Source organism: Rana temporaria, chromosome 4 (assembly GCF_905171775.1).
Source record: "Rana temporaria chromosome 4, aRanTem1.1, whole genome shotgun sequence".
Classification (NCBI taxonomy): Eukaryota; Metazoa; Chordata; class Amphibia; order Anura; family Ranidae; genus Rana; species Rana temporaria.
The window spans coordinates 400988805-401003231 of record NC_053492.1 but is presented as its reverse complement, the minus strand read 5'-3'; the positions used below and the strand labels follow the sequence as shown (position 1 = coordinate 401003231).

General features: G+C 41.6%; 1 protein-coding gene across 1 annotated transcript in view; it reads right to left on the bottom strand.

Annotated features, from left to right (window-relative positions):
* Nucleotides 1-714: 714 nt before the first annotated feature.
* The window catches only part of SEC23B (SEC23 homolog B, COPII coat complex component), a 36513-nt gene continuing 22800 nt past the window's right edge, over nucleotides 715-14427 (bottom strand). Inside the window, exons 12-20 of the mRNA XM_040351205.1 lie at nucleotides 13070-13159; nucleotides 10822-10928; nucleotides 10579-10732; nucleotides 5608-5685; nucleotides 5142-5303; nucleotides 4312-4398; nucleotides 3723-3878; nucleotides 3247-3312; nucleotides 715-1121 (exon numbers count right to left, since the gene is read on the bottom strand). Of these exons, the coding sequence (XP_040207139.1) occupies nucleotides 1032-1121; nucleotides 3247-3312; nucleotides 3723-3878; nucleotides 4312-4398; nucleotides 5142-5303; nucleotides 5608-5685; nucleotides 10579-10732; nucleotides 10822-10928; nucleotides 13070-13159 (990 nt within the window). The 3' untranslated portion in view covers nucleotides 715-1031. The remainder of the gene's footprint in view (nucleotides 1122-3246; nucleotides 3313-3722; nucleotides 3879-4311; nucleotides 4399-5141; nucleotides 5304-5607; nucleotides 5686-10578; nucleotides 10733-10821; nucleotides 10929-13069; nucleotides 13160-14427) is intronic.

The window sequence follows — 14427 nt, the reverse complement described above, 5'->3', positions numbered from 1 at the left end:
CACAATTTTGCAGACATTTAAGCAGTACAGCATCACCATATGACTGGTGTTGCGATTATCAGGGACAGTATGTTTAAAAAAAAGAAAACGTTACAATTGTTTTTACCACACCATGATTGCTTATAACCAGTATTTTTTTATGAATGGCATCCATTCATCCAGTGTGTACTATTGTGAAGCTGTAATTGGCCACAGCTATCAGATGGTACAAATGCACTGTGATTGGTCACAGTGATCACATAGTACAGATAGGGCCCATCACATTCATTGATGTTTATGAATGAAAGCCATTCATTGTGTACAACGGCACGAAATCTGCTGCGATTGGTCACAGCGATCACATGGTACTGGCAGTGACCCGGTGCAATGATTTGTTCAGTGGACACTGCGGGTGACAGATCGCGCCGCGAGCGGCCCCTAGGGTCCACACAAGGCACAATCCTGAGAGGACGACCACCCAGAACGGAAGAGCTTCTGCTTGGCCATCATCTGACAATTGGCTGAATGGGAAGCAGTTAAGCTGGCCTACTCAGTCAAAGTAATCCCTCTCTGGTCAGTCCCTACTCTGCAAAATACAAAGCCAATATAAGGCAAATAGACTCGAGCTGTAGGAGAGCTAAAAGGTTCAGGTCTGGTCACTGACCTTCATTACCATAGAAATAAGATATACCTGTGCTCAAATCTCAATAGCTTATAAAAAATAAAGAAAAAGGCTCTTTTTCACATTAGAATTTACTACGAGTTTGGTTGTACAGCTTATGCAGAGGAAAACAAATATGGAAAACATTATCAAAGAATTCTGAATATGTACAAATCATTGTTAACATTTTAAACCGTAATTATGTTGTAAATGACACAAATAATAAATTAAAACCTAAGAATGCTACAATGATAAACTATGCCGCCTTCTTTAGCCTTTAGGTAAAACTTTGATTAGTTGTCTGAACTACAGAGGGGAATGTTTTTCTTCTTTTCTAAAAATGGTGGTTCGTTGTACAGATATTGATAAAACACTTCTGTCTTGAAGGAAATTAGGACGCGGTAGAAACTGCTAACTTTTTCAAGTGATCCATAAAAACTTGCAGACTGACATCATCGGTAAGGATGGGTGCTCCAGATTCCTAGGCAAAAAAGAAAAAGGAAGTCTGTAAATAGAAAGATCTAGAAAACAAGCAGCACATAAGGTACACTGATCAGTCTGTTCAGAGAAACAGGTAGGTTGAGAATGTAAAACTGTATGAAACATTTGTGTGTAATTTTCTTCTACATATCCCTATACTGGCCATGGATTAAAAAGATGGCTGGCTGCTCATTACATGTACTCTACCCAGACCAGGCTTTAATGATTAGGCAGTGGCTACAATTTCTGTAGCGTCCAAGCTTCCCACTCATTTCTGCCTTCCATCAATTCCTAATGGCCAATGAGCCAGTCTGTTATAGTGATGGGTCAATAGAGAGGAGTAGGAGAGAACAGGCAAGCTTTCACTTTACCAGAGTCGGAGCTTTGCCCAAGCAGAACAGCATTCATGCAAAGCAGGGAGACTGACAACTACTGCAGACACCTCTGGGGACCAGGACTTTATACTTGTCTGCATTTTTAAAAAAAAAAAAAAAAAGGACAAACTGGCTTTGGAATTAAAAAACAAACAACACAACACACACACACACACACACACACACACACACACACACTCACTAACTGGCAGACTGCATTTTACAATTCAATAACTGCCAAAAGCATGCATGCTTTGTCTACAAAAATTGCTTAAGGCCTCATGCACACTTCCGTTACAAAAATAAAAGCCAGTAGCATGAGCTTGGCTAGAATGAGCTTGGCAGTGTTTATTTTTTTAGCAAAATTAAATTCCTACAAAAGCTTATGGCTAAAAAACGCTGATAAATACAAAACTGCCAAATTTTTCAGTGGATTTCAGCTTTTATCAGAGTTGGAACTTTTTTTATAGCCGAAAAACTCCACTAATTTGGGGTCTTTCCAGACAAAAAAAAACTGATAACAGCCTATGTGTACATGAACATAGGATAACATGCTGGGGAGTTTACTGGCTGCAGGAGAAAAAAAAAAAAAAAAAAAAGCCAAAGACAGCAGCTGTAAAAACGTCCAGTGTGCCTGAGGCCTAATGGTTTAATTTAGTAGAGATATATATATATATATATATATATATATATATATATATCTCATATTCTGGACTCTTTTCCATAGCTGGGTATTACATTCCATATGGGATAGTAGGGCCCAGTCAGTACTAAACTCCAAATAATAATAAAAAAAATGGATATGTGGGATAAACCAATTAAATTGCTGCTGCCACTTATCTAAAAAAATGGCCACCTCATTTTGTTCCATCCATCAGTTTATAAAATACCGCTTTCACTTGTAGTGCAAAATGTACACAAACCATACTTGCATACTAAAGCAAGGATGAGACACAATTTAAGCGTAAGCGGTTTTATTAAATACTGAAAATAATGCACTCACTGTATGATGAATTAGGTCAGCATATCATAAATGTAGGATGACGTCATCTGTGAAGCGGTTATAATATGCAGAGCGACAGGCAACTGCAGAGTTGTGCCAGAAAGCTGCTGGTTAGAAGGAAAGGACTGCAGTCAAGCTAATAGGCTGGAATACACGTTCTCACAGTCGGCTCGGTGGCTTCCAGTAGCTGCACCTGGATCAGCTTCATTCAGAGATGTCGATGTTGACATCACCAGCAGCATCTCCAAGGGAAGCCACCAAGCTGACAGAGCTTGCATTCTGGCCTATAAGCTTGACTGCAGTCCTCTCCTAACCAGCAGCTTTCTGGCACAACTCTGCATCCATCAACCGCTTGCCTGCTGATCTCTGCATATTAGAACAGCTTCACAGATTACTTCATCCTACAGTTATGATCTTCTGACCCAATTCAACATGCCGCGAGTGTATTATTTTTTTATTTATATTTTGGTGGCACCCTCTCTTGCTTGCTTTGGTATGTGCATTAGGTAAATTCAGAACCTGATCCAAGGGAGCAGTAACCACTCTCAGCAGTGACTTATTTTATTTTATCTTCCAAGTCTTATCCTTTTCTGGGGGGGTCCAGCAGCACCATAATCACAGTTTTATTGCATACCTGGAAACTCGCCACATGCATACACGTGTATCAACGCAGCCATTTGGTTAAAATAACCAAGAAAGCATTATTCTTTCACAACATATGAACTTTTGTAACCTATGCTCTAGCTTACCTGCGCCCAGTTGTACAGATTGTTGTGTGTCTGTGATGGGTTCACTTTGGAAAGAAGGAATCTTGCCTAGAAGAAAAAAAAAAAAAAAAAAAAAAAAAAAAAAAAAAAAAAGAAGAAGTGCAACATATTACTTTTGTTTTTAAATGAAGATTTGTAGTTTCACAATAAGCAAGAATTTTTTACCCAGGGAGAACTTTTTTTTATATTACATTACAGTTCAAGCTGGCTAAAAAGGGGTTGCAACAGTCTGACATGATCTTATTATGATTGTATCATGCAGCCAAGCAGCAGTCAGGATAGGCTAATATGAAGGAAATGATTACAATTATTGAACATCCCTGTGCATATGGCACCTCCAGTAATGGCCATTCTGAATAGGCTGCGTTGCAAACCTTTCACTCTCATGTAGCAAATCTTTTGCTCGATATAGAAAAGCCCTTTGCAACTCAATGCCAACAAAACAATCAGAAACTTACCTGGCTGCCTCCATGCTCTGTATTGATGTAACGAGGCATTGGAAATCTGCTTTGTAAGATTTCCTGGGCATCATCTAGTGGTGCCTGGAGAAGGTGTTTGAAGTTCTCATACTCTGGCATGTCCTGGTAGCCAGCTTTACGCCACTGTGCAATTGTCTGTGGAAATACCATGATAAAGCAATTGGTAATAGAATGGATTGTAGAAGCACCAAAACCATGGGATCCATGTTTTTATGGCTGTATTTAGAAACATATACATTAGTATCAATGAAGCGATAACCAGCATATTTAAGGGGTACAGAGTTCAGAAACATTTTATGTTCTCAATTTAAATCTTATATCAGAATATAAATTGAAAAATAAATGCTCAACAGAAGATCCCAGTAAAGATGCACAGTATACTTGCAAACAGTCATCATGGACAAGTAATAAAGATGTGCACTCTGGTGGCAAGATTTAGATATTACAGGCCAGAGATATACAAGAAGGAGGATTGTTTCTTATAAGTGTTTGCTAAAAATTAAATATCAGTTTCAGGGGGCCTGTAAATGGATTTCCTGTATCTAGTTACTTCATTCTACCCACTTACCTCTCCAAGGTATATAACAAGCTGGAAAAAGGTGTCCATGAGCAGAATCCTGTCTTGTAAAATACTACTGCTGTCCAACAGAACAGGCTGAAAAAAAAAAAAAGGAACAGGTGTAAATATGTGGCATGAAATGCAATGTATTTGATAAGGCACCTCTTGCAGAACCATTCAATGCCCAGTCAGTCCACAACCAGCTGATCAAAAACGCATTTTGGATATAAAATACAGTACTAGACTCAATCAGAACATCAGATCATCTTTTGAAACCCCAAAATAAACATTTATTATATTGAAGCTTATTAATTCTTAGATGTGATGACTGCATTAGTTTCCATTTTTAGGCTTGCTTTCTTCCATTTTCATATGGTGATCAAGCCAGCAAGTTTTTGGTTTTTTTTTACAGAAAAGCTCTCTTGCAGTTGCAGGGATAAGACAGACTAGCACGGACAGGATTGCTTAAAAACTAGCAGCTTTTATTTATGTAAATCCCATATACCAAAAAGGAAAAAAAACGGACTATAAAGTATTCGTTGGAGTTCAGGTTCAAATGGTTACTGTATTTAAATCTGCTAGCACATTTAACACCCCCCCCCCCCCCAGACTGACAATGCTGTTGCCAAAAACGTGTCCCCTGTGCTCCTTCACCCACAGTGGGGGAACACAAAGACAGGAGGCGAGTTACTGGTCAGATCACCGGGTGAAAGCAGAAGAAGGGGGGGGGGGCATAAAAAAGCAAAACTGACGCAGCCATCACATCTAATGATTGGTAAGCTGCAATGTCATACATTTTTGTTTTTGGGTTTAATATCACTTTAAGGTTATTTTCTTACCTCTGGCGGTCCATAGAAAGAGTAAGAGTAGAGGATAGGCTGGATCATGATAAGAGACTGGGTCAGGTCTTGTCTAGCAAAATGATGTCTGTAGTAAGAGGACTCATCCGGACTGTTATTAAACACTTGCAGGAAGGGTGATCTTCTCAAATGGAACATGAACTGTGTAATTTTACAAAGATGACAGAAATTAAAAAATTTGAATGCAGCTTCTCCGTTAAAACAAATAAATTAATATATATATATATATATATATATATATATATATATATATATATATATATATATATATATATATATATATATATATATATATATATATATAGAGATAGAGATATTTATTTTTTGCCCCAAAACAGTTCCAACCATTTGTATAAATGCAATGTATTACCAAATGAAATGAATACTCTCAGTTTCATTGGAAGCGTTACCAGAAGTCATATGTGAAATGCTGAATTATTCTTACCTGTGGATAAAGAGAGAAGGAGTCTGACAGTCTGAAGGAGGTTGGGTCATCCTTGTTGTACTGCCCAAATTTCTGGCACTATAAAAGAACACAAAGCATGCACATAAAAATAATGCAGGAATTCAATTTTAAATTCTACAGCTATATTTCCAGTGCCGTCTCTATGGCAATTCCATGGAAAGCCGCCCGCCTGTGTCCTATCAACCAATACAGTCATCGGTTGCCAAGAAAAGGTCAGGCAGTTGTACAGCTTTCACTTTTGCCAGCAATAGTACAGATAACAGAGGAGGAGAGATGGGATTTGACCTCTCAGTACATAGAAGGTACCAGAAGAACCCTTTCATGAACGGACATGTACAACATTTAATTACTGCCCCCTCCCTATGCCCCCTCTCCAGGCTGCTCATGCCCCAGCAGCAGAAATTGTGGGTGGAGAGAGTAATCAAACCCTGTACAGTCCTGAACTGAATTCTGAAAATTAAAATTCTGTTTGTGTATCTACACTGCACCTTTAATTGTTCCCCCTTCCCAATGCCTCCTGGCGGCCCTTTAAATGGGTCTTAAAGCGGAGTTCCACCCTATTTTACAACTTCTTTGCATTCGTTTTTACACTGCCCCCTTAAATACATTTGGGATGTTTTGTTTTTGTCTTTTAAAAACTCACGTTTTTATCTGTGAGTGTCTTATTCCCCCGCCGCGGCGGAATGGCCCCCCCCCCCCGCCGCATCCAGCGCTGCTATGCCTCCTGGGATATGTGTGTTATCATCCCCAGGCTGGGCTGAACATCGCAGCCGTGGATGAACATCTCGGGGGGCGGGAGGGAGGGAGGGCAGTGCCGCCCATATAGGTGGTGTCCTTCCTCTTCTCCCTCTCCAACTCCTAGCTCCTCCACCCGTCCTAGCACCGCCCCCGTCCTAGCACCGCCCCCGTCCTAGCTCCTCCACCCGTCCGTCACCGCCGCCCCCGTCCTCCTCCCTCCACCACCCGCCCATCTGCAGTCTGTCTCCGATGCACGGAGATACAGATCATCAGACAGACAGAGCGAATCTCTGTCTGATAGATCTGTATGTGAGAGCACCTAGCATAGTACAGCCCCGCCTCCCTGTACAGCCCCGCCTCCCTGTACATAGAAACAGAGCTCTGCACTGTGTGTTACAATTCTAGTGCAGGGAGGCGGGGCTGTACTATGATCACTGTACTCACATACAGACCAATCAGAGATCCGCTCTGTATGCCTGATCATCTGTACCTCCCCCCACTCTGCACTGGGCACTAATGTTGTCACCGCACTGACGTCACCGCCCTAACGTCACCGCACTAACGTCACCGCACTAACAAAATGAATTTATTGACAGTGCACATGTCTGGTATATGTATACACACCACATATATAACAAGAGATGTATATCATCTTGTTATGTAGATATATCTGCACAGGAACAAATTATTTCATATATTTACTGGTTCCTGGAAGGTGGAGGAGAGGAGGGGAGGAGAGGTTTGCATAGATAAGGGGCGGTAACTTCCTCTGACACTCCCGTTGCTATTGAAACCTGATCTGAAACCATTACACTGCTTGTACAGCACTGAGCATGTGCGAGGCTGAAATCCAGGAAGTCATACAGTCTGGCTTCATGATGCCCACACTTAAGATGGCCCCAGTCAATTTCTGTTTTATAAAGTGTCTAAATGCTGTAACAACCTAACAAAACGGACCTTAGTTTACAGACTAACTGTAGTAGAATACATTCAGCTTGTGTATTACAGGGGTATTTATATTTAAAAAGTTTTTTTTTTCAATTTGTGGCCGGAACTCCGCTTTAATGCCAGAAGGATAGACAGACTTCCTGAGCATGTGATCACTGTGTTCACATGATCAGGATCCAGCTCCACTGAAGCCTGTTCTTAAAAAGACTGGAAGCTGTGTGTAGCAGCTTTATCACTATGCTGGGAGCATGCAGCTGCATGGAAACTTTGGCCCCCATTGATACATATGCACAGCAGGTGAGCTTTAACCACTTAAGACCCAGCCCAAAATGCAGGTAAAGGACCAGGCCCCTTTTTGCGATTCGGCACTGTGTCGCTTTAACTGACAATTGCGCGGTCGTGCGACGTGGCTCCCAAACAAAATTGGCGTCCTTTTTTTCCCACAAATAGAGCTTTCTTTTAGTGGTATTTTTTGCGCTATAAACAAAAATAGAGTGACAATTTTGAAAAAAAAAATCAATATTTTTTACTTTTTGCTATAATATCCTCCAAAAATATATAAAAAAAAAATTTTTTTCCCCCCCTCAGTTTAGGCCCATATGTATTCTTCTACCTATTTTTGGTAAAAATAAAAAATAACAAAATCGATAGTTTTATTGCATTTTTTTTACTACCAATGGCGGCGATCATCGATTTTTTTCGTGACTGACATTATGGCGGACACATCGGACAATTTGGACACATTTTTGGGACCATTGTCATTTTCACAGCAAAAAATTCTATAAAAATGCATTGTTTACTGTGAAAATGCCAATTGCAGTTTGGGAGTTAACCCCTTCAGCGCCCCCTAGTGGTTAAGTGTGGCCTCATATGTGTTTCTAACTGTAGGGGGGCGGGGCTGGACATGTGACATCATTGTCTGTTCCCTGATATAGGGAAAGGCGATCAATCAATGACAGCGCCACAGTGAAGAACGGGGAAGCTGTGTTTACACACAGCTCTCCCCGTTCTTCAGCTCCGGGGACCGATCGCAGGACTCCGGCGGCGATCGGGTCCGCGGGCGTGTGCCCGCGACCCACTGCTGGGCACTTAAAGAGGACGTACAGGTACGTGCTTGTGACCAGCTGTGCCATTCTGCCGACGTATATGTGCAGGAGGTGGTCCTTAAGTGGTTGAAGTGTTTTTAAAAAAAAAAGGGGGGGGGGTGGGGTGGGGAGATCCTAAACCATCATAGCAGGTTAAAACAGCACAGTGCTTGTGCCGTCTAACCTGCCCCTCCAATTTTTTTGTGCGCAAATGGGCATTAAAATATTGTGAACACGAGAATAAGTTGTGTGCATGCAAGTGAAAATGCACAAACGCAAATGCGTGAAAGTATGCGCAAATACATAAAAAAAAAAAAAGGGGGGGGCTGAAAAAAATAGATGCGCAAACCGGAGTATCGCATGCAAGAGGCCTTATACTGCGAGTTATCGCTGGATAAAGAAGAAGGGCTGGCAGTGACATTATATAGTAAGGTTACAACCGCTTTTAGGCTGCATTCACACCTCCGCGACAAGATACGCAGCGTATTTTGCCGCGAGTGTGCAACTTTTTTTTTTTTTTTTTAACAAAGCCTTCCCATTGCTTTGTATGGCCGAACGCCAATGCCGCCTGAAAAAAAAGGGTCCGGGACTTTTTTTTTCAGGCGACAGGCGTACGGCGTCTATGAGATGTGAACCATCTCATAGACAGCAATGGGAATTCTCCCCTCCAGCGGAGGTGTGAATAGGGTCTAAAAGAGAAGTATGGGTTTGGGGGTTATTGTAGAAATCATACTTACCTAGGTGGATGCAGCATGGTCCGATGCTGCATCTGTCCCCCGGGCCATCTTCACCGAGAACCGAGCGATCGAACTTCCCGATGGCTCAGTTCTCTCAGATCCCTGTCGGCTCAGCTCTCCTGCTCTCGCTGAGCCGGCCATCAGTCCAGGCACCTGGCGGATCCAGACTCCCAGAGTCCGGATGATGTAGTGCATGGGTGGATCTGTTTGACATCAGCAGAGTGTGGACTTTGGCCCGCTCTCTGCTGAAAACGGGTCACAGGAGTGCAAAACGAATTGCACTCCTGTGACCCATAGGAGAAGCCCAGCCAAACAAGCTCAGGCTGGACTTCTCCTTTAAGGCCTACTCGCCCTGTTAATGCATGTTCGTTACATAGTATTTTTAGTGGCATGTGGCATTTCTTTTAAAATTACTACACTATTACATTAGTCCTTAAAAAGTACATTTTTTCCCCCTCAAGTAAAAGAAAACACCACACAACCACCAGTCCCCTCTTGGTGATCAATATACATTGCTAGGATATTTAAAAAACTCAAGGCCCATGTTTTTTTCTGCTCTGAAGAGATTGCTGTTAGTTTCATTCGGTCTTTTGCAGACTCATTCTGAATAGAAGGGTCTGGTTCATTATACTCACCTGGTACACTTCACATGTTCGAAAAGAGAAAAGCTGCAATGTCTACATGCGTTTATAAGTATTTAAAGTGGTAGTAAAGTCTGAAGAAAAAAAAAAAAAAGAAGAAGATTTCCCCCTGCAAGTTAAAGGCACAATGTGCTAGTATGCTTTACATTCTAGCACATTATTAAAGACATGCCATAAAATAAAGCACCCCAGCGGCTGGCTGTCCCTGCTGACAGGGCTTCCATCTTCACAAGCTCCGGCCCCTTAAATGGCGGAGTTGCAATGACATCACTTCCACGCCTGCGCACAGAAGCCACGATCATGGCACAAACTCTGGACTGCCGTCCCTTCAGAGTAAATTGAGCATGCGACGGTGATGTCACCAGCTGCAGAAATACTGAACATCTCCTAAACCGTGCACATTCTTTGTACCTACAGGCAAGCTTCATTATGAACTTACCTGTAGGTACGAGTCACCAAGCGGTGTTTACTAGCGCTTTGACTCTTGGGCAGTATCCCACTAAAATTTAAATTCTTATTGCAGGGAGTGCCTAAAAATGTGGACTTTCATCTTAATGCAAACTTCTGGGAAAATCAGCCAGCCAATCACACAAGCGTAATGCCATTTTTTGGAGTGTTCCCGTACGTACAGTGTGTACAGAGACTCCAGATTGCCAGAGTGAATTTGTTTCAGAAAATTACAACAGCTGCAGGTAATTTTTAAAAACATAAAAAAATTACAATATGTCTTATGCAGCAATTGAATATACTATGTTTTTCCCCATGAAAGTGGAGTTATACTTAAAAGATCAGGGAACTTACAAGTCTGATGAGTTGTCTGTCCAACCATCGAAGCACATCTGGCCCTTCCTCAGTTTCTGCTCTGTATACGCCCAGGCGAGCCATTAGAACTGCAGCAGCTTCTTGATCGAAGGCTGCCTCTATATGCTGGAGTTGTGTTTGAGCATCTGCCCAGCTAAAGATGGAAACATAAAAGGTGTAAATTACCCTGCGTGTTTTGCGCACTCAGTAAAGCACACAGCAGACAAAAAAAAAAGCACTTACTTCCTGGCGATAGTAGTGACTCTAATGCGTTTCTGTGTGCTGGAATGCTGGTATTGTGTGACAAACTGGATCGCTCCACGACCCCCTTGAGGGATTGGTGCATTGTGCTAAAACAAAAAGGTTGGATACAAAATTATTCCCAAATAACTATAAAACTGTACTAGAACACACATATCAAAATTCCCATTAATCCAGATCAACAAATTTGAAGTCTGCCTTAGATAGTCAGTGCAGGTAAACTGATTGATTCAATTCCAAATTCCCACACCTATGCCCCCCCCCCCCCCCCCCCGTCATAGACTTGCCATTAGCATACATTATGTGCTTTTATCTATCTGTGTCCTCCTACCCCAGTGCCATTTGGCAACAGAGATGGGCAATTTACACCGCTCATCAGAACCATCCTCATACAGGCTTGAAGTGCTGAGGAACAGAGTGGATTGGTGTGTGACCAGGCCTGTTCGCTTATTAGCTGCACTGGGTAGAACAGTCCAACGCTGGTGCCTACCAGACTGTACAGTCATAGCTAGACTCTGCACAACTGTTGAAACAGGAAAGTGTAGGTAAGACTATAAAAATGAAAGTTGCAAGTACGTCTGATTAACCACTTGCTTACTGGGCACTAAAAACCTCTTCCTGCCCAGACCAATTATCTGCTTTTAGCACTGTCACTCTTTGAATGATAATGCACGGCCATGCTATACTGTACACAAATTACATTTTTAGTATTTTCTCCCCCACAAATAGAGCCTTCTTTTGGTGGTATTTAATCACCCGTTTTATAATTTGTTATAAAGTTTTGCAAACAGGTAATTCTTCTCCTTCATTGATGTGTGCCGACGAGGCTGCTCTGATAGGCAGCACTGAAGGGCATTGATAGGTGGCACTGGTGGGCACAGATGATGGTTATATCTTTCCATGTTCGGGGCCAATGTCCCTTTGACAGAAGCCGTGTTTTTTTTTTTTTTTTTTTTTTTTTACACATCACGTGATCAGTTGTCATTGGTTGACAGCTGATCACGTGTTAAGGGGCCAGGATCGACCCCTTACTCCAATTGGCCGAGTCTCACCGACTTGGTGATCACAGAGCGCACCCTGCAGGGGGTGTACAGGCAGCTCATGCATTGGAGGATATCCATTGACGCCCTCCCGGCAATTAAGGCCCGCATTGTAGCGGTCATTTGGCTATAGCGTGAGCAGGAACTGGTTAAATATTGATTTTTGTTACTTCAACTGGGTTTTAAAGTACATCAAGTGGCAAAATAACGGCATTTTGTTCTTAAAGTGCTTTTGTACTTCTAACTATAGGCAAAACTTTTTTTTCGTTTTTGGAGTGGAGATGGATTCGAGCACCTGTCAGTTTCTGTGACTTGGCTGGCATCTGTGTGGCTTCATGCACAGATGTTCATGCAAGTCGCATCTGAAATCGCAAAAAATAGTCTTATGCCCATTATTATTTGTTTGTTGAAACATTGTCAATAAGTTAAACTGAAAAAGAAAAACTTGCAAGAGCAAGCTTTTAAATTGTAAATGTCATTGTAAACAGCTGAATTAAAAACTGCAATAAGTCAAAAAGCACTATACTTTTCCCTTCAGCAGGCAGTGTACATTAATCTAGACATTGACATCCTATAAAAAAAAAAAAAAAAAAACACACAGGCCACACCCCAACCAACGATTCATCAGTGCGATTGCCGTACTCCCCCCCCCCCATCATTTCCGACTTGCCATGCTTTGTTCTACCCTGTGTCTGCGCGTTTCGCTTCCTCATGTGATGGCTTCCACAAAGGAAACGTGAGCAGCAAAGTAGCTTCAAATACACCCAACACTAAATCTCAAGAAACGAGCAGTGCCTTAGATCTCACACTGCAGACATACAGCTGTGAGGCTGTAGGCAGTACTATTTTTTTGGAGAAATTCAAAAACCAAAAAGTAAACTTTTCTGAGTACTACCTAGGCACAAATAAAAAAATTCTAGACGTTCCCTATAAACATAGCACACCTCCACTGTTAGAGTTCAGGTCCACCTAAGGGGTAAAAGTGCCCAGTAGGCAAGTTGTTAAAAAGGGTAATTCTGCTCAACAGTGTCTAGCAAGTCGACTAACCCAGTGGCTTTCTTTTAACCACTTGGAAACTTCAGCGACATCTCCCCATTTAATCTCTGGGCTCTGTTCTTGCCCACCCTGAAGTTTTCAGGGTTAAGCCACACCTTGGGGTGTTACCACTACGATCATATAAAAAGACATACCTGATTTACAACTTCAAAATAAATTCCAAGTGTTGTTGTTGGATCTAGGCTGCAGATTTTCCACTGGCATGTTCCACCAACACCCAATTCCTAGAACAGATAAATAAATGTATATTTAATATTCCTTATTCCTTTAAGATTACTTAGCAATGCCTCCTCCAAAACAGCTCAAGAAAAGTCATAATAACTTTTGAGGAATTAAACATTTGTGGTTAAGAGAAGGGCATGCATTGGTGTAAATGGATTGTGTTTGGTGTACAACTGTTCAAGGAAATTTCAGCAAAATTTGCCTTTATATAAAACCAATATGGCATATGTCAGGCATGCCATAGACATAAGATTGAAGTCAGAACTTTCCACAACATGATTATTTTGCAAGTTGACTGTGGCATAAAACACACCATCTTAGACTGTAAGCTCTAATGGGCAGGACACACTGAAATGGTTGGCATTATACTGTATAAATCCTGTATAATAATACAAACGTCACACCCCCCAATCCCCCCCGGTCCCATCTGGTTGTATCTGGACGCGGTGCAGGTTTACCATAGAGCGGACATCTCTATGACCCTTAGGCCTCGTACACACGACCGAACATGTCTGTATGGGCGAGCGGACCGGATTCCCGGCCTAGCCGACAGGTTTCCAGCGGACTAATGTTTCTTAGCATGCCAAGAAACATGTCCGCTGGCACCATGTCGGTCGGACATGTCCGATGGTCTGTACGACTCATCGGACATGTCCGCTGGGCCGAGATCCCCCGCATGCGTCGAAGTGATTTGACGCATGCGTGGAAGCATTGATCTTCCAGGGTCGCGCACGTCATCGTCGCCACCACGTTTGTTTTCCGCTGGGATTTTGGTCTGATGGTGTGTACAGCCATCAGACCAAAATCCGGCAGCGAACATGTTCTATCCAGCATTGAGGAGAGATGTGTGGGACTTGTAGACCCCAGATCTCTCCATATAAAAAAAAAAAAAAAAAAAAAAAAAAAAAAAAAGAGGACCTGTCATGCCCTATTCATATTACAAGGGATGTTTACATTCCTTGTAATAAGAATAAAAGTGATCCAAAAAATATAAATTTATATATATATATATATATATATATATATATATATATATATATATATATATATATATATATATATATATATATATATATATATATATATATATAATAATAATAATAATAATAATAATATACATTTTTTGTTTTTTACATTTTTAAAGCGCCCCCATCCCCATATCCAAACGTAGGTCGCGCCTGCATATGTAAACAGCACTGAAAACACACGTGAGGTATTTGTGCAATCGTTTAAGCAACAATGTAACTCTAAACTGGTAACCTGTAAAAAT